The sequence below is a fragment of the Sphaeramia orbicularis genome, chromosome 9 (genome assembly GCF_902148855.1).
Source record: "Sphaeramia orbicularis chromosome 9, fSphaOr1.1, whole genome shotgun sequence".
Taxonomy (NCBI): Eukaryota; Metazoa; Chordata; class Actinopteri; order Kurtiformes; family Apogonidae; genus Sphaeramia; species Sphaeramia orbicularis.
Window position 1 is genome coordinate 2,128,452 of NC_043965.1, and position 25,279 is coordinate 2,153,730.

Here is a 25,279-nt window from a genome sequence, read left to right on the forward strand (position 1 = left end):
TTCCTTATTTTTCTAGTATTTTGCTCATTTTATTGTCATTTTACAAGTCTTTTGTAGATTTTAGGTCAGTAGATGGTTTTGGTCGACGGTGGCTGTTTTGTTTTCAAGAGTTTTAACATGGATGTGACTTTTCCACTGGATGCAAGAGATTTTCCTTAAATTCACTGGATAATTCTGTTTCTTGTCTATTGTACATAGTTAATCAGAAACATAAGCTGTAAAATCAACACAAATGGGAATCTACAGCAGCAGAAAGACAGGAAGTCAAATAAAACAACACATCAGAGGCCTTTTTTACTTTTATAAACTTAATGTTTATTTGTATATACATGAATATATTAATCTATAGCCAAGAAAGGAGAGAATGTACAATGCAAAACAAAATCTCTATATACAAATCAATAAATAACCAAAGACATAATCAGGACAGTCTGTAACTACACAGGTTTTGTGTTGATGGGAGAAGTAGGAAAAGTAAAACCAAGAGAGACTGCAGTTAGAAAAAGTCTTGTTAAAATGGAAAATGGCACCGGAGCACGGATTCAGGGGAACGGAACCGAAAAAGAAGAAACACACACATCACGCCAGCTGGTTTCCAGTTTGTTCCTTTGTTTTAGGTTTTTTTTTTGTGTAAACGCAGCCTTGTTTTTGTTCAAACTCGCACAGAATCAGGTCAAATCACAAAGGTGGGTACATCATGTCAACTACGAACACAGACCAGTCCAACATCAAACGCTCGCAATCGCAGGAACAAACAGCCCGGATTCACGCCACGTACGGTACGCCCGCCGCTTCCACGCCCGCTCACGTCCTCCGCCCCGGGCAGGGAACGCGAACACCACGCTGAGGAGACGAAGCTGCTGTAGAAACACCAAACCCAAGAAAAAAAACAGAAAAAACAGAAAAATACTGCTCGAATTCAAGGTCCTGAACGCAGCAGCCCATTTCACTCAGTAACTCCTGATGAGGCATTCAAGTCAAGTGGGAAAAATAAAGTGCTTCTCTTTTCTTTCAACTGAAAACGAATAAATCAACAAAAGATTTTCAGGGAAAACAATGACATTACTCAAAATTTATTACATTTTTTTTTTTAGTTTTAACACAATACATATATTATTTCTTAATTTATTTTTTGCGTAGAGAGAAAATATGGGTGTTTTTACTTCAGAATCACATTTGGAAGTTGCTATAAGTGCTTTTTAGGAAAAAAAAACTTGCTTGGGTCGCACGAAAAGTTGCTAAATTTTGTTGGCATGTGACTAACGCTCACTGATTAATCGATCAAATGTGTTATTTTTAATGTATTAATCTATAAAATGGCATAAAAGAGCTGAACAGAAGTAATCACAGCCAATCACTGAAAAGATTAATACATTATTGAAACTATTTGGTGCAGCTTTATTGCTACTATTTCTGGATTTTGTTCTTATTTTTGCAGCGAAATGACGAAAGTTTAACTAAAAACAAGACAGTGGTATCGATGAAAGTGTGTAACTACAGGTTTTCATCCTCAAAACATGAAACAAACGGCATAAATTTCAGAGGCTGTTTGAAGTATTTAGTGATGACAAATTTCAAAAATCTGCAACTGAAAAGTACTGAATAATATGAAAACTGAAAAATATGAATAATAATGAAAAAACGAACACAATCTAATCCTTCAGATCCGGATAAAACCGAACATTGCACATGTAAAACCAAACCTCAGGCTGCGTTCCATCAAACATCTGCTTCTACAACAGCTTCATCTGCATCGACAGTTTCATCTCAACACTCGTTTTTTTTTTCTTCGTGATCGCCTGTTAAATTTTTTTTTGTTCTGTTTTTTTTTTTTCTTTTTTTTTTTTACTCTGAAAAATGCAACGACAGTAAACATACAAACTGATTTTTTTTTCACTGTGAAAGGCAGAGGACTCGGTACTTGTTTTCTCACGTTTATTTTTGGCACATGAAGGGTCGAAGCCTGCTGCCTCCGGTCGCCGCGGTGATGAGCGAAGGGTGGGGGCGGGGTTTCACCGAGACGCCGCCGAGGGAGACGTCTTCTTCCCGTCGTCTTCTTCTTTTTTTTTTTTTTTTTCTTGTTCACAGTGCTCGACACGACACGCCGATCAGAAACGACAGGCAGGAGTGAAAGGGTCAAAGGTCACAGTGTTAAACAGCAAAAGGATTTCACGCCAAACAACATCCCATCACGACTGTCCCCGCCCCCACCGCCGCCGCCGCCCCTCCCTCCCCCTGCTGCTCGTCACCATATTGCTTCCCAGGTTTTTCGTTTTCAGTCCGATCGTTTTCACTCTTAAACTCATGAACGTCATGCAGGTGAAAGTAAAAAAAAAAAAAAGGCAATACATGGTGGAAGTGCAAGCCAGACGGATGTAGTGTTTAGTGATGAGGAAAAATCCAACCGCTTTCTCCCAATGAGGAGTTCCTACATTTCCCAGAATGCCACAGGGCAAAACAAAAAACCAAAAAAAATTGTGCCATCCAAAAAAGAAGCCCTTAAAAAAGTCAGAAACACTTGGATGCGATGCCACTTTTACCGAGTTTTTCACAGGAAACAAAGACATAATGGAACCAGAAATGCTTTTTTTTTTTTTTTTCTAAAGGTGAAGGTGCGTAAGGTTGGATTTTTCCTTTAAAACAAAGTGACAGTGGATTTTTAAGCCACTAGTCATGTCATCATCCATTTTTTCCGCTAGTTTGGTGGCTAATGTAAACATTTTCACATAGAATCTGGGATGTTCTAATGCAGAATTTTTACCTGAATTCAGAATTTAATGAAAAGTTGCTTTGAAACAGAATTTAACTATTCAGAAATTAAAGGAGCAATTTGTAATTTCTTTTCGTACTTGAACAAAACTTCTATCCTTTTGGGGATTTAAAGCAGCACATACATGTTCACGCTGTTGTTCATGGAAATTAATGTGGCAATTTGACATATTTTTACGTTGTTTGAAAATTCAGGACTTTGACACGGAATTTAGAAACGACGTTGCAAAATTAAAGAGGCAACTTGCAATATTTTTAAATTTGTGACTAAAGTTTTGAATGGCTTCAACTAAAAAAATTACTAGTTGCCCCTTTAATTTCTCAAACCGACCGTTTAATGCCATGTCAAAGCTGTGACAGGAAGAATTTTTGTTATAAGTTAAAGTTACACATTTGGTACTAAAAAAAAATAGCATGAAATTGACACTGATGTTGCAAAATTTCTAAATGTTTTCAGCTAAAAATATTACAAATTGCCCCTTTAATGTCCCAAAGTCAACATGGAAATGCTGCTTTTGAAGCCCCGACGAGAAAAAAAAAGGTTTAACTTCAGAATCCAGGTAAAAAGTCTGAGTTTAAGCAATACTTTTTTACTACAGTTCAGGCCTTTAAAAAACTCTGCTGACATTTGGAGTTCACTCGTCTTCGTTTGGTAAATTGTACCTTTAAAGGTCAATTACAATCAGTTTGGTTGGATGGAATTTGGAAAAAGGCCATCACTTATTTCGATGAAGGACTTCTGACCTTTAGACAGAAGAGTCTGATCCTCACATTTAACTTCACTTTGACCAGTTTTCAGAGCAGTCCTCCACGTCGCCGTGGAGACGGCCTTGTCACCGTGGAGACGTCCTGCAGGATAAATCAGCAGGACGGACCTGTCATGGCACATTTGGAGAGCGGTAACCAACGGATACGAAGCCGCCATGTTGGAAGAACCATCACTAAACAGAGCTGAACGTGTTTTAATCACAACATTCATGTGGTTTGTGTTTATTGACCTAATGCTGGAAAATATGGAATTAAATGGATTCATCCAGTTTGTACTTTTGTGAAAATGGAAAACAGAGATTTTCTTTCAGAATAAAGTTTGTGTCATTGTTTTCATTGGGAATGTGTTTCATTTACAGCCAATCAATAATCATATTATTTAAAGTTTTATGTTTTTTTTTTTTTTCCGAAATTATGCACATTACGTTTATTTTAAGTGCTGCTTTTTGTTAGTTTTACTATCAATATGGTGCATATATGGCAAATAGATTGTAAAAAAATTAAGCTAGTTTTCATGTTTTATCAATGACATGAAACAACAAAAAAAAGATTTAAAAATGTAAGTTGTGTTGTAATCGTTACTAACAGACATGAATTTATCTAATGACAGATTTAACGCTGGAATTTATGCCAAACTGTTAAAAATCAACATTATCAGTTTTCTTATAATAATTTCTGTTTTTGTAAACAAACAAATCTGGCACTTAAAAAAAAAATACAAAAGATTTTAAATGTTATACTTACTGGCTGTGTTTTATTTTCTCTATATTTTGGCCAAATAGTAGCAAAACTTGGCAGGAGAGAAACAGAAAACACGTTAAAGCTGAATAAGAGCAGTTTGTCCAGCTGAGGGCGCTGTTTAACTATCAGCTTTATGTCATATGATGTAAGTTTGTATTTTACCGTTTCTAATATTCTGTGACCTTTAAAAAAATTTAAAAATTAACAGCAAAACCTAGTATTTTTGCCTTTGAATCTCCATTTCCTGCTTTTAGTAGTCGTTTGAATGTGTTTATCTTTATTTCTCTACTGTAAATAAAACCAACTTTAACTCAGAAATGATTTAATCTGGTTGATATTAGCTCGTTACTTTATTTCATATATTAAATTTGAATATTTAATTTATTTTCTATAGATTTTGGCTGATAGGAAACAAAAACTGGCAGCATAGAAACAAAAAACAACAGTTTGTTAGTTCCATATTTTGTCCAGCAGAGGGCACTGTTTCACATTCTGTTTAGTGGAATATTTTTACTCCTGGCCTCAGAACTGTGGGTGAGTTCAAGGTAAACTCAGGACTGACTTGCAGTAAAAAAAAAAGTGGTATTTCCTTGGTCTTTCTGTCTTCAAACATGGCAGCCGGCGGTCTGGAATAAGACGACACAAAGATAATAATCAGCAGCACCATATCAGAGCAGAGATGCAAAAAACAAAATGTACAAAGCGAAGAAAAACAAAGTGTTGATATCGTGACAAATCTATTAACAAAATCTCATGGTCCGTTTCGGTGATATTATTTACACTCAGTTTTGTTTTTTTGTTTCTTTTTTGTTCTCAGGATCGTCTCGTGTCCTGATCATTTAAGGACCGCCACATCCTTCACGCTGTAGTGGTTATGAAAACGTAGTAGAAGAAGAAGAAGAAGAAGAAGAAGTGGCGTGAGGCTGGGGTTTGACACCACGGCAGAACATCCTTCCACGAAGACGCCGACACCAGTCCCGGCGGAAGGAGGGGAGGTTCTGCGGACATCAGGACCCACCGGGACAAGGCGGACGGCGAAGGCGGCGAAGAAGTGAAGAACGACACGACGAAGCTTCCCTGAAAATAGAAACACATTCGAGCGCCCTCTAGTGGCGGCTTCGTGATGTTTATGTTGACGCCGGTGCCGCTGGGCTTTAGAAAAACCTGTCGGATGAAAAGGTGTGAAGGTGGCGAATCCTCGTTTTAGGAAAAAAAAAAAACTCGAACAGAAAACGGGAAATAATGTTGTAAACAAAAAAAAAAAGGCAATGAGGCGGGAAACGACAGATCTGCTTTTTCCGCCTGGTGACGCGTCCTCCCGTGTGATATTACAGACCCAGTGGAGGCCGGTGCGAGTTTGGACGCTTGGACAAGCTCCGCCTCCGTGGACGCCCCCGACGACGCCACAGCTGTAAGTGCTCGAGCGCTCCTCTGCTTCCTGCTGTTTGTTTACAGCGTTTCAGTCTGTGACACGCCCCCTCCTCTTCATCATCATCATCATCAGAGGAGGAGGCAGCAGCAGCAGGAGGAGGAGGAGGAGGAGGAAGGGGAAGGGGAAAGTGGCGGCGGCGGCGGCAGAAGTGTTGCGTCATCAGTCCTCAGAAAATCCCTTTGGCTATTTTCAGTCCCTTCTGTTTCATGCGAGGCAGCGTCGAACTGGCCACGTTCTTGGCGCGAACCGGCCGCAGCGAACCGCGCTTCTTCAGCACGAAGTCATAGTTGGCAGTGGAGTTCATGGCGTAGAAGACGTTAGCGTTATCCGGGATCCGAAGCTCTGCGCACGACAGAAAATAGAACAGAAGAAGAAGAGACGACGGGTGATGAAGCACATACGTGTTTAACAAATTCAAATGAATTTATTTGACATGTTATATTTATTGGCTGTGTTTTATTTTCTATATTTTCTATATTTTGACCAATAAGTGACAAAACCTGGCAGCAGATAAACGTAAAACGTGTTAAAGCTAAATAAGAGCAGTTTGTCCAGCAGAGGGTGCTGTTTCTGTATCAGCTTTATCTTGTTACCCTCCATAACAGTCAGATAAATGTAAATTTTCTAATATTTTGAGGTGTAATATTTCAACTTCTGTTTTCGACTGAACAAATAGATTTAAGAAACTGAAGCTAGTTTCAGTTAGTGATGTCCCAGTCTGGATTTTTTTGCTTCTGAGCCGATCAATTTTTTTTTAGGATTAGTTTTGCCGATACCGATCCAATACCGACTTTTTACAATAAAATTTTGATTTAAATTTGGAGTCATTATTTATAGGTTATTATTCTATTCTTTTACTGTAGATCACAGTTGGTCTGAATGTGGAACGTGAACTAAAACAACTATGACACCTTTGACTCTTAATAACTTTAGTATCAGTTTTGCACTTTCCAAATTCAGACTTTGGACAAATGATAACCTTCGGTGGGTCGGTTTTGGCCCACGGGCCGTACGTTTACCACTGTAGCCAGTCTATGGACAGGTCTGTCCAGGTCTTATGTGGGGGTGCGTTCTGCGCCATACGTTAGCGATGCATACACCAGTGGGTTACTTGCAGGTCACGTCAGAAGAATGTCAGTTTATTTATTTATTTATTATGTTGGGTCAAATAATTCCACAAAAGCCCCATTGGTTGAAAAAACCCAACTCATGCATCACCACCGTACCATAAAGAGAAAGTCAAACCTACAGACGTTTTACTAATTCCTCTCAGTCTCCTGTTGTTGCGCAGCTAATTATCCTTTTCCCCACGTTAGGAAATTTTTAATTTGAGGGGGCAAGACGTGCGTTTACCCCCCGACTAAATATGATTCGATCTGATCTTCTAAAAAATGCCAGATCAGCAGCTGATACTGATCTGTAAATCGGACCGGGACATCCCTAGTTTCAATCATGTTTGTCAATGACATAAAAACAAACATTCAAAAAAACCCTGAAAATGTCTTGGCTATATTATTATTGTTTAGAGTCTTGCATGTGTGTAAACATGTCAGTTTTGTCGTAATCAGTACAACACACAACTGAATTTATCTAATGAAGTATTTTAACTCTGGTTTTTTAGCCTGTTTTTCAACATACTGTTAAAAGTCGACGTTTTGAATTCTATCATAGTTTTTGTACTTGTTGACAAAACATATGGCGTGTGTTTATTTATTTTCTATGCTAAATTGTGTTTCAGCCATTTTTCATTTCACTACAAAAACAAAAGCACTTGAACACAACACACTCATAATTTCAAATTCACAAGTAGAATGGGTCATCTTCCTGACAGCACCTGAAGGCAGCACTGGTCCACATGTGTACTGTGTGTGTTTACCTTTGTCCTCAGAGATTTTCTGCATCAGTTCGTAGTCCTCGGTCTTCTCTCGCTCCAGATTGTGTTTGATCATCGCCTTCCTGATGACGGCCGGGGTTTTGTCTTGACTCGTCACCTGAAACAGTCGAAGCGTCAGCGTTGGACAGTAAAACTAAATGTGCTGAATGTGATCCGTCTGGTTCTGAAACAGATCTGACGTGTTCATCACTGAAGGTAAATGTCTGTGTATTGACATGGTTGGGAAAGGTGATGCGTTCAGGGCAGCTCGGAATCTCTAAAATCTGTTGTTTAAAAGAACAAACAACCAAGAGTATCACCAGGTGAAAAGCTGCGTTCAAGTGCAAGACATAAACTCAGAAATCTACAAGGAAACAGCCATAAATATGACTTAAAATGGAAAGTCTATATATTAAAAAAACCCACCACTGAAGGATGAAATCACTTTTTCATGTTATTATTCTAAACTTTAGCCTTATCTTTATCTTCCAGATCATCATCAGAATTTTACACAATCTAAAATTAAACATTATGATTAATATTAATCATTACAGAAAATAATATTATCGTATACTGTTTTTGATTCACTGCCCAGATGTGGACTGTACAGGTGTAAAAGGGACGATAATATCACCGCATTTTCAGATTTATCAGATAACACAAACATTTAAACGGAAATTGAGCATTTGATGATTTCAGGAAAAAAGCAATTATGTAATTATTTTAGGAAGGCGATGACGTGGGAAATTTGTCCACCAGGAGGCACTGTTTGACTTCAAACTAGAATGTGTTTATTAACTTTAAGGCAAAGTGGTTTATTTATTTAATATTAACATTTAATTCCACTTTTTTGTCATATCTGGATTGTATTTAGTTGTAATAATAATAATAATAATAATAATAATAAATTTGGGTTTTATAGCCCTTTTCTCTCACATTTACACACTGGTTGGATAAATACAAAGCTTGAGTCGTATTAAGTTTGAAGGATTTCTCCAAAAATGCAGGTTTTATGAGTTCTGTGTGACGTGTTCTCTCTTGTAAAACGGACTTCCTGTTAAATAAAAGTTCAACACAGACGGACACATGCGTTCATCTGTAACAGTTTCATATCAGATCCTTCATTTAAAACGTACAGGTGATAAAATCTAGGTTAGAAGTTCCCACACACTGATCAAATGTCTCCTGATGTTTGATTCTCATGTTAATGGACGTCAGGTGTAAGTGTCTGAACTCCGCCCCCTTGCCCCCCTGGCCCCGCCCCCTCACCAGGATGCTCTTGTACATGTTCCCGTTCTCCACGTCCAGGCTGACGCGGATGATGCAGCAGTCGTCCACCTGCTGGTTGTACAGCGGCAGCGACAGCGTGGAGTAGTTGGACACGGCCGACACTGAGCGCTTGTGCGAGCGCGAGGCCGACAGCGGCGTGGACGACGACACGGACGAGGACGAGGCGCTGCTGGAGCCCGAGGCCGAGCCGGAGCTGGAGCCCATCCCCGAGGTGTCGAGTGACGACAGCGACGTGCACTCCCAGAACTACACACACACACACACACACACAGAGGGTGAGGACATGCACACGCACACAAACACAGATACAGGGAGTCAATGCTGAGGGCGGAGCCTACCGTAGACGTTGTGTCTGTGGGTGGAGCTTCCCTCCCCAACGCCGTCACGGAAAGTTTCACCGAAGGCGTCGACGTCTACAAACGGAAAAATGACCAGTGAACAAACAGACCCAGTGGATCTAAAAGGACCCAGTGGATCTAAAAGGACCCAGTGGATCTAAAAGGACCCAGTGGATCTGATTCCTCCTCATCCTCACCTTCCTCTCGTGTCCCTCAGGTGAATCCGACAGGAAGCTGGCGTTGACGTCCTCCAGGTCCGACCCGCTGGAGCTGACGGAGGTGACGCTGAGGGCGTCGCCGCTGTCCCCGCCCCCTCCCTGGTATGGCCGGTAGTGGGAGTGGTCAAAGGACTTGGAATGGGAGCCGGCGCCGCTGGAGCCCGCCTCGGTCAGCTGACGACTGGACGGAGAACAGACAGAACACAGGTCAGAACCAGTGGAACACATCATTCCGTACTGATGTTCAATGCCACAAATCACACATTTACTGCCTCATTTTCCCACACAGATGCAGGACCTTGAATGCAACACACGATGTCTGATTCCATAAATGTCCGTTTGACAGCAGGTCCTCCTGAAGTGTCTGATAATGACCCATGCTGTGGTTTTGGCCCCGCCCCCTCCCGCTCAGACCTGACCAATAGTGTCACTCACTCGCTCCAGCGTTTCATGATGCCGCCGTTCTTCTTGGCTCGCAGCGTGTTACTGGCCGACTCCGACAGAGGCTCGATCTCACAGGACAGATTATAGCTGGAAGGAAAAGACGAAGCAAGTTAACGAACGCAACTAGAGTCACAAAAAAACAAACAAACAAAAAAACAGATGTTGATAGTAAATATCAGTAAAGTCTTGTGCATAATAATAGAAATATGTTCAATGGAAAAGCGACCTGTGTATGAACCAGACTATTTGTTTCAAATGTTCCAGACCCAGACCCAGACCTAGAGCTAGACCCAGACCCAGACCCAGACCCAGACCTAGACCCAGACCCAGACCTAGACCCAGACCCAGACCTAGACCCACCTCTCGGCCTCGCTGAGCTTCTCGACACCAGCGAACCACTCCCTGAAGTGACTGTCCTGAGTGAAACTGTAGTTGTTGGAGGCCAACTGGAGCAGCTTAATCTGAGCGATGACCTCGAACTCCTGCACAAACAGAACCAGAACCAGGGTTTAGACCAGAACCAGGGTTTAGACCAGAACCAGGGTTTAGACCAGAACCAGGGTTTAGACCAGAGCAGAACCAAACCAGGGTTTAGACTAGACCCGAACCAAACCAGGGTTTAGTCCAGGTCCGTCCTCCTTCTGAACCCTTCCTACTCTTTGTTCTCATACGTCACCTTTCGTCTCTTCTCGAAGTTGATGAGTCCGCCCTGAAACACAGACATGAAAACAGAGTGAATGAGTGAAAAAAAGGACAGACGTATGAGGATGAGGAGGATGAGGAGGACGGGGGGGCTGACCTCGGTGTAGTCCTTCATGGCCGTGTCCATCATCACCAGGTCGGTCAGAAACGTCCCCAGGTAAGGAATCGTCCCCTGCATCACACCCTGAAACAAAACAGAGACAACATCAAAACAGAGACAAACAAAAACAAAAATAATCAGAGACGAACAAGGACATCACCAAGACAAATAGAAACAAAGCTAAACAGTTAATTTAACAAACTGCAGTGACTCCTGTCACCAGCAGGGGGAGCTGCTCTCCAGGATATTCCACCATGTTTTATTTGTATTTGTCTTATTATTCAGTTTCACCTGTTTTAGTTTTTTTTAGTTTTGGTCTGACTCTGCTGTTCATGCAAACTCCACAGCAAGGTCCCACCCACCCATCCATCATTTTTTGGTTTGTTTTTCATAACTTCCTAAATAATCTGTTTCATTATCTGAATCACTTTGTTCATGTTTCACAGTAACAATAAAATGTCAATAACCTGAACAAATGTGAACAACCTGAAATGTCTAAAGAAAATTACGTGCAATTTTAAAAATATTCTGCCTGTTATTAAATGTTTTGTACCTTAGTAGATCTGATCTGTAATGCACATGTGTATATGATAAGTTTAGGCAGAATTTTGGTAAAATTGTACTTATTTTTCTCCAGAAATTGCAGTTTTTTCAGGTTATTCACAGCTTTTTTGTTTGGATAGTTTATACATGCAAATATTTTCATAATTTAATGTCATTTTTTTGCACTAAAACAAAGAAAACATTTAAGAAATGTGTTGTGAAAGAGAGGGAGGCTATGATTTAAGAAGAAAGTTAAATTTAAAGATTCATAAAGTACACACTAGGTTAAAAAGGTTCTGTATGACCATCTGTGGAGTAAAACTGTGGAACAAATGTGTGTGGAGATAAAACAAATATCAAACATAATTCAGTTTTAAAACGATAGAAAGTTAAAGTTATAAAATTGATTGTTGAGAGGTCCAGTATTTAATAATGACACTGAGGGCTGTTTGTTTATGGATAATGTTGAATTGATAAATCTGCTGTATTTATTGAAAAAAACAGTTGAATTGTTGAGTCTGTTTGTATGACTGTACTACCATGAACATACTGATGTGTATAATTCAACTACTGCATTATGTATTAGTTGTGGTTGAATGTTAAAATTAGGAAAAATGTATTGTTTGATTCTTGTATTAAATTAGTGATAAAGGTGTAAAAGCACGTGAGGGGTTGGATTAAATAAGTTTATACTTCTTCCTACTCCTTTTGCAAAATTCAGACTTGCATGTACTTGAAGATAGATTCTGTTCATTTAAATGTTATTTTGATTTTGTCTTATTTTGCTTTGTTTTGTTTTATTGCATTTCTTTGCATGTTCTAAATAAATAAATAAAATTTGTAGTTGTCATTATTTATAGGTTATTCTGTTGTTATGTCACTAGTCTGATCCAGTGGAGATCATACTGAGCTCAATGTGGGACCTGACAGAAGGAATTCAGTTTACTGTGGATGTGCTTCCATCTGCTGGTGGAAAACTGGTACTACAACAACATTAAATCCTCACATTTACTGATACATTAGGTTTATGTAGGAGACAAATGGACGTCTTCTCCATGACATGAGTTCATTCTTGCTGGTTTGGTTCCAGGGGTGAATCTGTGATGGACTGATTCCTGGTTGAATTCACCCGTTTTTGCGCCGTGGTGGACTCACCAGGTCTCTCTGCTGTTGGTGTCTCCTCTGAGCCCGTTTAGGGTTGATTTCCAACGTGGCGAACTTGGACGTTCCCTCCTGCAGAAGAAAAACACCAGTCAGCTCCAGTTCCTCAAATCCTGACTCACATTATTCACATGTTTGACCTACAGATGTTTATCATCACATAGAATTCCAATATAAGAACAAAAATAAAGGAAACAGCAGGTTTTTATTGGTGTTTTTTTTCCACGTTTTTTAATGTCAGTCCAGTTTTTAGATACTTTAACCTATTCATTCCACATATTCTTTCATTTTATGCCTTTTATTAGATGAATAAGAGTAAAAAGGACTCAAAATAGTCAAAAATTAAAATTTATGAGCCAAAAATAAACATACAAGTGCTCATACTGAGCTTTAATCACTTCCAAAAATGTCTAATGTGACACCTTTAACAGTAGGTCTGGATGAAAAACCTGCATTTGTCTAGTCTTTAGGCTTTATTTTGTTCACATTCTGAACAATAAAAACACAACTGAATGTGGCAAGATTTAACATTTATTCTGAATAGTTTGATGTAAAAGTAAACATTTTATAATCTTGTTAGTTTTGAATGTTTTGCGGCATCTGCATCTGTGAAATGTTCTGCTGTTTGGTCAGTTTCTGTCAAGTTCTGAACAAAAAGCAGTTTATAACCACAAGATATAGTTGGTTTTTTTATGTTTTCGTATTACAGAATATATCATTTTATTCTATTTTTAACTCATGCTGCATGTAAACATTATTACAGAAGAGGATTAGGGCCACTGGGGAAAAAAACAAAAACAAATTAAGATTCAATAAATATTTTTTATTATTATGAGAAAAAAAGTCTGAATTCTGACTTTTTTTCTCATAATAATAATAATAATAATAATAATAATAATAATATATATATATATATATATATATATATATATATATATATATATATATATATATGTATGTATGTATATTGGACCTTAATTTAATTTTCCTCTTCCGTACATTATACATTAACTAAAGAAAATTAAAATAATAAAGGATTAATCAGGCCGCAAATCATGTTTGGTCTTTGTTTTTTTATATTTTGTGTCGATTTTAGTGTATTTTTTCCTTTTTTTAAATTTTCATCTTTTCCCACTAAATTAAGTCTTTACTTTTGACATTTACTTTACTTTTGAAATTTATTATAATAATTATTCATTTTCACTGATATTTAAGTGTTCATTGTGGGTAAATATGACCCAGACTCACTCTGCTGCTGCAGAATTCAACAGTTACACCTTTATTGTTTTATCTTACGAACATGTTTTATGACCCTCATCTTCTATTTTTAGTAAAACCCTGTGGATGTGACTTCATTTGCCGGTGCCTGTCGGTCCAGTGTTTCCACGGTGATGTAACGGTAAAAGGCCTCTGTAACCCGATCCTGTTCTGAGCTGATAGAGCCGACGCCGCCAACGCCCACGGGGTCTCTTTACCCCGGAACCAGCTCGGCGCCGTTATCTACGTCCGCCAAAGGGTTCCTCCCTCTGACGTCGGCAGGGATTCCCTCAGATGACATAAACGCCACTGTCTTACTTTCAGAGGGCGTCGGTCTACATGACGATGCGACGTCAACTCATTTTACAACAGTTTATTAATGATCTGAAGGTTGCATCCGATTCCTATTTTTAAATAACTACATTAAAAAAAGCTAAAACAAGCTGTAACATTCAGTGGAATCTACAATTATTCAGAAATACTGTTAGATTTAGTGAACATCTGCTGATGTTTAGAAGCAAAAACATCTGACCATTAGCCTACAAATATAGCATCTTTGGCTTCAGGTTTCAAAAACCTAAAAAGGAACAGGTGACCAAAACCATCTACTGATGTAAACTGTCTTTTTCTTTATTTTTCAAGTATTTTGCTCATTTCATTCTCATTTTACAAGTTTTTGTACACTTTATCCTATGAATAATGGAGGACAAACTGCATTTTACATCAGTTATTTCCATGTATCGATAGGATCAGTGGATCAACAGGTAGTAATGACAAAAATTTGTAAAATGAGAATAAAATGAGCAAAATACCTGAATAATAAGAAAAAAATGAACCATGACACATGGCATAAAAGTGAACAAATTCTCTTTAAATTGGAAGAAAATGAGTAAAATACTTGAAAAATGAGGAGAATTCATCATTTCATCCCATCCAGAACCCTGTATTTATTCAGTTAACCCTCAAAAACCAAAACCATCTACTGATCTAAACTGTTTAATACCTGTTGATCCACTAATCCGATCAATACATGGAAATAATTGGTGTAAAATACAGTTCTTCATCTTTTCATGGTCATCAGATATGACCCATTTGGATGTTCAGAGGTTCCGTAGTTACCGTGGAAACACCGTCATCACCAGTAAAACCCATGTAATGAGCCCATCAGTGTTGTGATGCAGAACGTTCTGTGTTATTGTGTTATTTTGTTTGTGTGTTGTTGTCAGATGTCTGACTCCTGATGTTCAGTGTAAATCAGTTCTATCTACAAATGAATCCAATCCTCTGACCCGACCCAGTCATGTGTTCTGATGACAGCGTTCAGACCAATTAGATAAATCAGGTTACACACAGAACTGTTCGTCTGTACAGAGGATCTGCTGACAGAGTAAAGTCTGAACCCTTTAAGGACGACCATTAGAACAGATTTATAGATTTATTTAGGATGTTTTTGCAATAAATGTATTTTTCGCCCTTTTTCAGGAAGAACTTAACTTTCAATATCTGTCCATTAATTATCATTATTATATGTAATAAATGCTTTAAGAAGTGTGTTACAGTTTAAAAAAAAACAGACTTGAATTTTTTATGTTATGAAAAACAGCTGTGAATGTTGATAATGAAACTTTATGAGATTATAGAAATAAATTTTAATCTATTTTCCATGTGTTGATCCACTGTAGTTGTTCTAGATCATTGTGTGTCCATGTTCTTGTTCTTTTTGGTTCTAGATCATTGTGCGTCCATGTTCTTCTTGTTCTTTTCGGTTCTTTGGTGTCATTTGGATCCTGTTGATAGTCTGTGTTCACTTTGTGTCTAGTTGTAGACAGAGCCGCTCATTTCACTGACAAAAACATCCATCATCTGGATCTGTCTATGAACTGGAGAGATCCGACTATAGATTTACACAAATTTACTCTACAAAAAAAAAAGTTACGGATATTTTAAATTTTTGGGCTATTTTTTTTTCCAGTTGGGATTCTTGCACAGCGCTTGTGTGTGAATTGAAAAACATTTTTTTAATGACCAGACAGTTTTATTTACAAATGGCAAAAATGACAAAAAAAAGAAATATCCTTAACTTTTTATTTGTAGTGTATGTGTGTGTATATATATAATATTTATGGCTAAAACACAACTATCAATGAACTATACAAAAACAGAAAAATAAAAAAAGTGAAAAAAGTGAAACTTGATGAAAACACGGCAAAAAGTCACCACTAAAACGCTGCTAAAACTAATAAAATTCTTCCATCTCTCTCTCACTGACTGCACTCTGCTGCTCTTTGCTCCGCCCACTTCCACCCCTCCCCCTCAGCCAATGACAGACCTCTACCCTAATGTGTTCTAGACCAACAGAAAGAACCCAAACTCAGATAAAAGATGCCACTTGGATTCTGTCAATAGTTTAAACGGTTCAGAAGTTACAGTTTGAAAGACGATGGATGAAAAATTGCGGCGTCTGAGACACAATCGTCCTGAAAGTCTAAACCTTTTCCCATTTGTTTCCTGAACTACGTCAGAGTTCTGTGTTCAAGTGTAAGTTCGAGGACAGAGTGTGAACACATCGTCTCGTCTTCCTTCCTGTCATGGCGTCCTTGTCCTCGGGTCTGAACTCTGAAGGTGTCAGCGTCCGTCTGACCTGTGGCGTTCCCACAACGCCAGCGCTAACAAACCCACGCTGTTCTGTCGGCAGGAAGCCCAGGTGGACATTACATAATCGCCGTTACATAACTGAGACTGATTTTTTTTTTTTTTAATCCAAAACTCTGATTTTAAATTGATTGATGTATTTATTTAGAAAATGAATGTCAAAAAAAGAAGAAAAATAAACAAAACATTAAACATAAGACATATAATACATGTTCTTCCTCTAAATTTCTAAAACTGCTCTGACTGTAAATAATAATTTTCTACCACATCTAACCATCTACTTTCTTCACATCTCACTGAGGAAGAAAAATCTAACATTAAACTTTAAGAAAATATTGATGTTTTTATCTCAAATCCTCATGAACAGGACATCTGACAGCTGTAGACATGATGTGTCCAAATATTTTTGTCCATATAGTTTATAGACATCAATACTTCCTTAAAGTTTAATGGTAGATTTTTCTTCCTCAGCGAGATGTGATGAAAGTAGATGGTTAGATTTGGAAAAAAAATAGTACAATCAGAGCAGGAAAAATATTTTAGAAATTTAGAGGAAGAACATTTAAATCAAAGTCACAGATTTAAAAAAAAAAGGCATCTCTGAGTCTTTTCAGAAACAAAGATAACAGTTTAAAACCAAACTAACCAATGCAATGATATTTATCCCATAATATAAAACCATATTCTGACATTAGTCATTATTGTTTTGTATCCCAGACCCATGTTAGAAAAGAAACACCTGGATTCAACGTGTCCACATACTTTTGTCCACATAGTTTATATATATATATTCATGATCTGTGACAAACTCCAGTTATTAACAACCGGATGTGTATGAGGTTGTTTTTTGTTGTTGTTGTTGTTGATGCTGTGACTGACCTTGACCAGCAGCTCTCGGCTCAGGGAGTAGTTGTTGTCGTCGGAGAAGATTTCTGACAGTTCACGAAAAGTACGGAAACTCTCCCTGTACGTGAAGGAAACAGAGGAAACAGAGGCCGGTTAGAAACAGCGACAGTGGTCCAAACTGTAAACGCTACAGAGAGATGGCAAAAAAAAACCAAAAAAAAAAAACAAAACATAGAAAATCTCCTAATTTTACAAACAAGTCAAAAAAGCTTAAACAAATAAATTAGTAAAGTGTTTGAAAATAAGTAACAGATCTGTAGGCTTGACACAGAGCCTAAAAGGACTGGATATTTGAAATAAAAGTAAAAAAAGAAAAAAGAAAAATCTAGCTAAAATGTCTGTAGGCTTTACACACAGAGCCTAAAAAGACTGAATATTGAAAATAAAAGTAAAAAAAAAACCCAAACAATAAAAATCAAGCTAAAAAGTCTGTAGGTCCAAGTAGAGGTAAAGAAAGTCAAACATCTGCTTAATTTACAGTTTTACCGACACAATAAAAACAACTGAAAAAGTCCAAAACTACCTAAAACGGAGGCAGATTTTACAGAGAGCAGCTTAAAAACAAGTTCAATGTTTGCAGATTTTTTTAGACAGAAGCTAAAGAGCAGTCGGTAAAAGGTCGAGGCTAAGAACAAGCTGAAACTTTAGTGAATGTTATGGACAGAAACTGAACTAAAGCTTAAGTTTACAGACTTTAAAGAGAGAAGCTAAAAGCTGAACCTAAACGCTCATTTCCAGTTTCTTGTGTTAATGAGCAGCGTCCTCATCAAAAACACAATAAATACAAACAGGAAGTGGAGTCGTACCGCGACACCTCCTCCCAGGTCCTCTTCAGGCGGTGGATGGCGTTGCACTGAAGGGCGGAGAGGATGGCACGCAGCGACGAGAAGTTCTTCAAAATCCGACACTCCTGAACACACCACGGACAAGAACACCGTCAGAACTAATGAGGTTAACCCTTATTCTTCTTCTTATTATTATTATATTTTTTAATTATTATTATTAATTTTTTTTTTTTTTTACATATTTCTCTTTCCTTCTTTTTCATTTGGTGGAGGCATTTGGGCTGTTGCAGCTTTTGGCATAAAATTTTGCGAAAACTTTTGTTTTTTGTTACATTTTTCAATCTAGTGTCTTAAAGTCTTACATGTGTTTTTTTCTCCATTGATACATTTTGCTCCCTCTGGTTACCTTCATGGCCAAATGTACACACACAAAAACTGCTATAAATTCATCAAACATTAATATTAAAAAACTTTTTTTTTTTTTTCTAAATCTCAGAGGTTCTCAACTATGGGGGACGCAGACATTCTCCCGGGGGGGTGGGGGGGGGGGTGGGTGTTGTGTGTGACATTGTGCATGTCTGTGCGTTAGTGACTACTGTTGCACATCACAACAGTATAAATCACTTGGCACAGGATTTTAACCCTTTAAATGCCAGGTTAATTATTTGAATTATGAATAATTTATTAAAAAAAAAAAAAAAAGTATGTGATTATAATGGAAGTCAATGGGGCATTCAGTCCAGGAGGGAAACCAGAGGGAGTACCTGACACTACAGCAAAAATACTATCACAGTCACATCTGTTTTGTTGGGATTCGAGCTGAAAAAGTTTGTGAATAAAAGGAAACAGAGGGTTTTCGGTGTGAATGGGGGGGCCTGCGCCGGTACCCGGGCCACGTCGATCCACCTCTCCAGCAGCCGGGCCCTCTGGTTGGGCTTCAGCGTGGGGTTACTCAGGCAGGTGGTGATGACACAGTTGGTGACGGAGTTGAACTGGGCGACGGTGGCCCGGATGGTGGGGGCCAGGTGCTCCTTCCCCTTCTTATCCCGCTGGGACCAGATCCCCCCCAGGCAGTGGTACGGGACCACCTTCTTAAACAAATCCTGAAGAAGGATGAGGAGTCAAAAAAACAGCAAACAAAAGGAGGTTTTACGCACAAAATAAACATATTTAAAGGGATTTTCTTTGGATTATTATTTAATATCTTTAGACATTTAAAGATACTAGTATTTCTGATTCTAAATAATAATATGACATTTACAACCCTAAAACCCTGAAACAGAATATGACGCATTATATAATTAAAGTACGGATTTATAGTATATTATAGTATAGTATAGTACAGAATATTATAATATAGTACAGTATGGTACAATACAGTACAGTATAGTATAATATAGTATAGTGTAGTGTAGTATAGTATAGTACTGTATAGTACATAATTTTATAACATAGTATAGCATGGCACAACATAGTATAGTATAGTACAGTATACTACAATATAGTGTAGTATAGTATAGTATAATATAGTATAGTATGGTATAGTATAGCATATACTATTATAATATAGTGTAATATAGTATAGTATAATATAGTACAGTAAAGTATAGTATAGTATAGTATAACAGCATAGAATATTATGATATAGTCTAATATAGTATAGTACAGTACAGTATAGTAAAGCATAGAATATTATAATACAGTATAATATAATACAGTATAATGTATTGTATGTACAGGGTGGGGAAGCAAAATTTACAATATTTTGAAGCAGGGATTGAAAGACAGTGTATGACCAATTAGTTTATTGAAAGTCATGAGAATTTATTTGCCACAAGAAAATGTCCATAATAGAAAATGTTTTTATTCTATGTGTCCTCCTTCTTTCTCAATAACTGCCTTCACACACTTCCTGAAACTTGCACAAGTGTTCCTCAAATATTGGGGTGACAACTTCTCCCATTCTTCTTTAATAGTATCTTCCAGACTTTCTGGTAATAGTTTTGCTCATAGTCATTCTCTTCTTTCCATTATAAACAGTCTTTATGGACACTCCAACTATTTTTGAAATCTCCTTTGGTGTGACGAGTGCATTCAGCAAATCACACTCTCTTTGACGTTTGCTTTCCTGATTACTCATATGAGCAAAAGTTTCTGAAAAGGTATGGATAATAGTGTTAGGTATGATTATGACATCAATATATGTTTGGTTTCAAAGCAACTGACGTAGTGCCTGCTGAGAAAAAACAACTGAATGTTCATTGTAAATTTTGCTTCCCCACCCTGTAATATAATATCTTCTTCATACAAGGTTCTGAATGTTATGAAACGATGAACTCTCCTTATTTTTCAAGTATTTTGCTCATTTTATTCTCATTTTACAAGTTTTTATACATTTTATCCTATGAATAATGGAGGTCAAACTGTATTTTACACCAGTTATTAACATGTATTAACAGGATTAGTGGATCAGCACTAGATGGTTTGGGTCTTTAAAGGTTAAACTGAATTGGACTCATTCTCATCTGTCTTTAAATGCATCAGAAAGTCTTAAAACCGTCTGTCTGTCTGTCTGTGATTTATGGGTGGAGTGGAAGTGTTAAAGCGTCCTGACCGCGTCCATGAGCGTGAACTGTTCCGCCACCATGATGGGGTCGAAGGACAGGAAGCTGAAGGCGGGAAGCTCGTCCTCGAAGCCGCTCTCCTCCTGCGTGGCGAAGGGGCATCCGATGTGTTCCCCTGCAGAGACCACCCAAAGCACAAACACTCACAACAGGGTCCACTGCAACACACACACACGCATGCACACACACACACACGCACACACACGCACCCCCCCCCCCCCCCACACACACACACACACACGCACCCACACACACACACACACATGCACGCACACACACACACACACACACACACACACACACACCACACGCACCACCCCCCCCCCCCACACACACACACACACACGCACCCACACACACACACACGCACACACACACACACACACAGATCCTGCTCTAGGTCTCCTTAGACTCATATGAACCCCTGAACACACACAGGTCTGGATCTGGGCCCTGGTCTGTCCTGCCTTCATACCATCAGGATCAGGCTCACACTGCTGCCGCCGGTGGAAGTGGGCCAGGAGGTTCCGGGCTCGGCGCTCCAGGTCCGAGCCGGGGAAGTGGACGTGCAGGTAGGACAGAAGCTGGTGCAGACAGTCGTAGCTGGGGGGGGTCCAGAAGTCCTCCGAGTACTGGTCCAACCAGGCGCCCAGGATGGACGACACAGTGCTGCCACGAACAAACCAAAGAAGAGAGAATTCCAGTTAGAGCTGCAGCGCAGTTCATCAGTAAATACAGACCATTACGGAAAAATGATAATTAGAACCTCCATCGGCCAAAGTCAGAGTCTGTAAAAGGAATGTTTTAGATTCAAGCAGCGATCCAGAAACCAAATACATTCAGTTTACTCTGAGGGTTTGGAAAATTTAATCAGTCCTTCACTCTTGATATGAAGTAGAGGTCTATGAGAAGCACCTGAACGCACCATGAAAAGCTCTCCCAGAATAAAAATACAATGAACGAACAAAACCAAATCATACAGGTCCAGTTTATTAACCCTTTCATGCATGAATTATGACAACCTTTGTCAAGATTTTTTTCTTGAGTTTTTATTCCTCCTTAGGCCTGAAAAAAAAACCAATGGGATCGAGTTTTTTTTTCTTTTCATGGAGTTACATAATGTCCATGCATTTAATTTTTGAAGTAAAGAAACGTGTTTAAAACCCAATATCAGGAAGTGAGATGAAAACAATGAAATAAAAACATTTTTAATGCTGCTAATCTGATGTCTTCTCACATTTTAACATATTCTAATGCTAGTTATTACTCACTTCAAGGAGATAATATGCAAAAGAAAAACCTTTTTGTCTAACAAATAACAGTTGATTTACACTCAAATATGTTTCTGCAGATCAGGTTTATCAAGAACAGCAAAGTTTCAGTAATGGTATGAATTGCAGTGTATGGAATGATGCTTAAGTGTCCACTGTGTCGGCTGATATGGAACTAAAACAACAAAACCCACGAATACACAAGAGAACAGCTGTAGAATAACTGTCCACCGGAGTGACCAGTATGCATGAAAGGGTTAAATACTACCAATTAAGAACCTGCAACCTCCAAGTTTAGCGTTTATGCCTCAATAATTACTTCACAACATAAATTTAAATATATTTAGTTTTTTGTTTTTCTTTGTTATTTTTGATTTTGACATTATTTTCATAATATTATTGCTTTATACTTGAAATATGATGACATTATTCTCATAATATTATGACTTCATTCTCGTAAAATTATGACTCTTTTAGTATTTGTTTTTATTGTCGTAAAATTACGGGTTTTATCTCGATATTTTATGACTTTATTCTCATAGGGACAAGTGTTTTTATTTCCTTATGTGGTCCTAAAACGTTGTCGTAGGTTCTGACCCACTGGAGATTTAATTAGTCTAAATGTGGAACCTGAACCAAAGGTAGATTTTCTTTAGTTTTTACGACTTGTTTATCAGTTCATGAACTGTGTTTTATCAGACTCCAGTCCACTGACTCTGTGGTGGTGGTGGTGGTGGTGGTGGTGGTGGGGGGGGGGGGGGTTCAGGGGGGTTTCAGTGATGAATGCTCCCTGCAGGTGGTGTTTTCTTACTTCCTCAGCTCTGTGCAGTCGTCCTGGGACACTCGGTGGGCTGTGGCTGCAGGCACATTTTGGAGCTTGGCATACCTACAACAGGAAGACACGAGCAGTTCAGCCTTTACAGCCAATAAAGAGAAAAACCCACAATTCAGATCAGTATTTAACATTTAACACCACGGTCCACTTCAACCCAAATGGATGCAACAACGTAAAAAGACGAGCAGACACTAATATATGAAAATAGCACCTATTCCACCACAGGAACTTTAAATTTACCTGAGAATTGGAAAAACCTCGGTGCATTTTCACCGAAATTACCCAGTAAAAACTGTCCCTCAACACCAAACTGTCTCTGAAAAAATGGGAGGGGGGGGTTACTTTACAAAGGCCCCAGAGTTCTTGATAGGTGGAATAACCAAAGTACAGAACGCTCCAAGTGTGTTCAACCAAATATAGTTATTCAGCACACAGCCCCGCCCCCAAGAATTAACACAATAAGACAAAAAAAGACAAAAAAGACAATAAAACAAAAAAGATGCACTAACACTATAAAGATGCAATATATCAAAAAAGACATAATAAAAAAGAAAAACATGAAAAAGACACAATTAGATGAAACTTTAAAAAAATGCGATAAGAAAGCAACAAAAAAAAGACGCAAAAGGATGCGTTGATCTTGACAGAAAAGACGCACACACTGATGCCTTAACTGTTGGTAAACACTTGTGTGTTCTGTCAATCATAGTTCTTCAGCCCTAAGCCCCGCCCCCAAGAATTTCAAGAATCTGAAAAGTTCCGCCCTCTACTACAGATTTGTTTTCAAGGAAAGTTTTTACCAGGTAATTTCAGTGAAAATACACTAAGGTATATCAAAATCCCAAAAGCCCCGCCCCTCAAGACGAAAAAAAAATGACAAAAAACATTCAATAAAACGAAAAAGATTAAATAAAGAAAAAACACATTAAAATGAAATAAGACACAATAAAATGAAAAGACAAACATGAAAATGATACAATTAGACGAAATTTACAAAAAGATGCGGTAAGAAAGCACCAAAACACTACCACTGGCTTAAATATAAACGCTGCAAGTGTGTTCCACCAATCATAATTCTTCAACCCTCAGCCCCACCCCCAACAATTCCAGGGAAGTCCCGCCCCTACTAAAAAACTGTTTTCAGGGAAAGTTTTTACTGGGTAATTTTGGTGGAAACATATCAAGATTTTTCAGAATCCAGGTAAATGATAAAAGGATTTGAAACATTTCAGAGCCTGGACTTTGTCAGTTTTTCTGCAGTGAAGCGTCACTTCTTCTGCTTTAACCACAGCTGGACCAGAGTGACTCCGCCCCTGTACCTGTTGAGCAGCAGGTCCAGCACCTGCCTGGTGGTGGCGAAGGAGCGGTAGGTGCAGAGGAAGATGGTGACATAGGTGGAGTCTTTGCCCCTGAACGCCGACACCATGTACTCCACCAGGCGCTCCAGCGTGCCCGCCTTGATGGTCCGGACCTTGCAGGTCTCGTAGAGGCTCAGGGCCGAGTCCGTGTCCACGCCCAGCCACCGCTGCCCCTTACTGGCCGACTGGTGGAGCTGCACCTTCCTCAGCGTGATGGTGAAGATGGCGTCCTCCTCGGCCTCCTCGCCAATCTCCTGCGTCGAGCTCTGAGGACGGAAAAGGAGACGGTCCGTCAGATTTGAGACGCGGTTATATCGGAGACTAAAACAGAAACTAACAGCGAAACAAAACCCTCTGGTCCAGGGCTCTCAAACTCATGTTCTTTCAGGTTCCACATTCAGACCAATTTGATCTCCAGTGGGCCGGACCAGAAAAATAATAACAGAAGAACCTATAAATAATGGATCTGAACTCAGTTTGAGCTCCATGGACCTGATAGTGGCAGAATAATGGTCAGAGAACCCATTTTAACTCCATAAAACTCCACCTAGTGAATGAAAGTGACCCCATATGAACTCTGGATGGCAGACAGAACATGGACATTTGGAAAACCACCAATATGAACCACATTTGATCTCAATCGGCCAATTATTGCTTGATTTGTGTCCAAAAAACTGATTTTCAACTACAGCGCCCCCATGTGGATGACATAAAACTCATAGAGAAGCTGAAATCCATAAGGTTCTTCCACTAGGGGTCCCCTATGTTGGTTATCAAGGAGAAGAAATCCAACTACATCTGTCTGAGTTATCGCCAAAACACCAAGGAGGTAAAACCATGATATCCTCGAAACTCCATTTCAGAGATACGATTAGAATCACAATTAGATTTAGAATCAAAATACTTCATTAATCTCAGGGGAAATTATTGTGTATTAAAGGTACTCCATGCAAGTATAAGAAAGAGTAGCAGGAAAGAAATAATGAAAACTACAAAAAAAGATGAATTCTCTTCATTTTTCAGGTGTTTTGCTCATTCTCTCCTCACTTGAGAAGGATTTGTTCACTTTTATGTCATATTCTAAGGGTTTATGGTTCATTTTTCCCCTTATTTTTCCAAGTATTTTGCTGATTTTATTCTCATTTTTCAGGTATGTGTACATTCTATTCATGAATAATAGCAGTAAAACTGCACTTTATACCAATTATTTAC

At 38.6% G+C, this 25,279-nt stretch overlaps 1 protein-coding gene across 6 annotated transcripts in view; it reads right to left on the reverse strand.

The window, feature by feature from the left end:
* Nucleotides 1-618: 618 nt before the first annotated feature.
* Nucleotides 619-25,279, reverse strand: part of LOC115425887 (ral guanine nucleotide dissociation stimulator-like) — a 101,901-nt gene continuing 77,240 nt past the window's right edge. For 3 of the 6 annotated variants that reach the window (XM_030143740.1, XM_030143738.1, XM_030143739.1), the window contains exons 2-18: nt 24,029-24,333; nt 22,686-22,760; nt 21,079-21,272; nt 20,594-20,718; nt 18,867-19,082; nt 18,001-18,104; nt 17,168-17,252; nt 12,374-12,451; nt 10,673-10,759; nt 10,550-10,582; nt 10,234-10,355; nt 9,865-9,960; nt 9,409-9,610; nt 9,212-9,286; nt 8,853-9,119; nt 7,587-7,701; nt 5,877-6,052 (exon numbers count right to left, since the gene is read on the reverse strand). In XM_030143740.1, the coding sequence (XP_029999600.1) occupies nt 5,877-6,052; nt 7,587-7,701; nt 8,853-9,119; nt 9,212-9,286; nt 9,409-9,610; nt 9,865-9,960; nt 10,234-10,355; nt 10,550-10,582; nt 10,673-10,759; nt 12,374-12,451; nt 17,168-17,252; nt 18,001-18,104; nt 18,867-19,082; nt 20,594-20,718; nt 21,079-21,272; nt 22,686-22,760; nt 24,029-24,333 (2,355 nt within the window). Of the gene's footprint in view, nt 6,053-7,586; nt 7,702-8,852; nt 9,120-9,211; nt 9,287-9,408; nt 9,611-9,864; nt 9,961-10,233; nt 10,356-10,549; nt 10,583-10,672; nt 10,760-12,373; nt 12,452-17,167; nt 17,253-18,000; nt 18,105-18,866; nt 19,083-20,593; nt 20,719-21,078; nt 21,273-22,685; nt 22,761-24,028; nt 24,334-25,279 lie in introns of all 6 variants that reach the window. The other 3 variants (XR_003936284.1, XM_030143737.1, XM_030143736.1) reach the window with 3 other exon arrangements.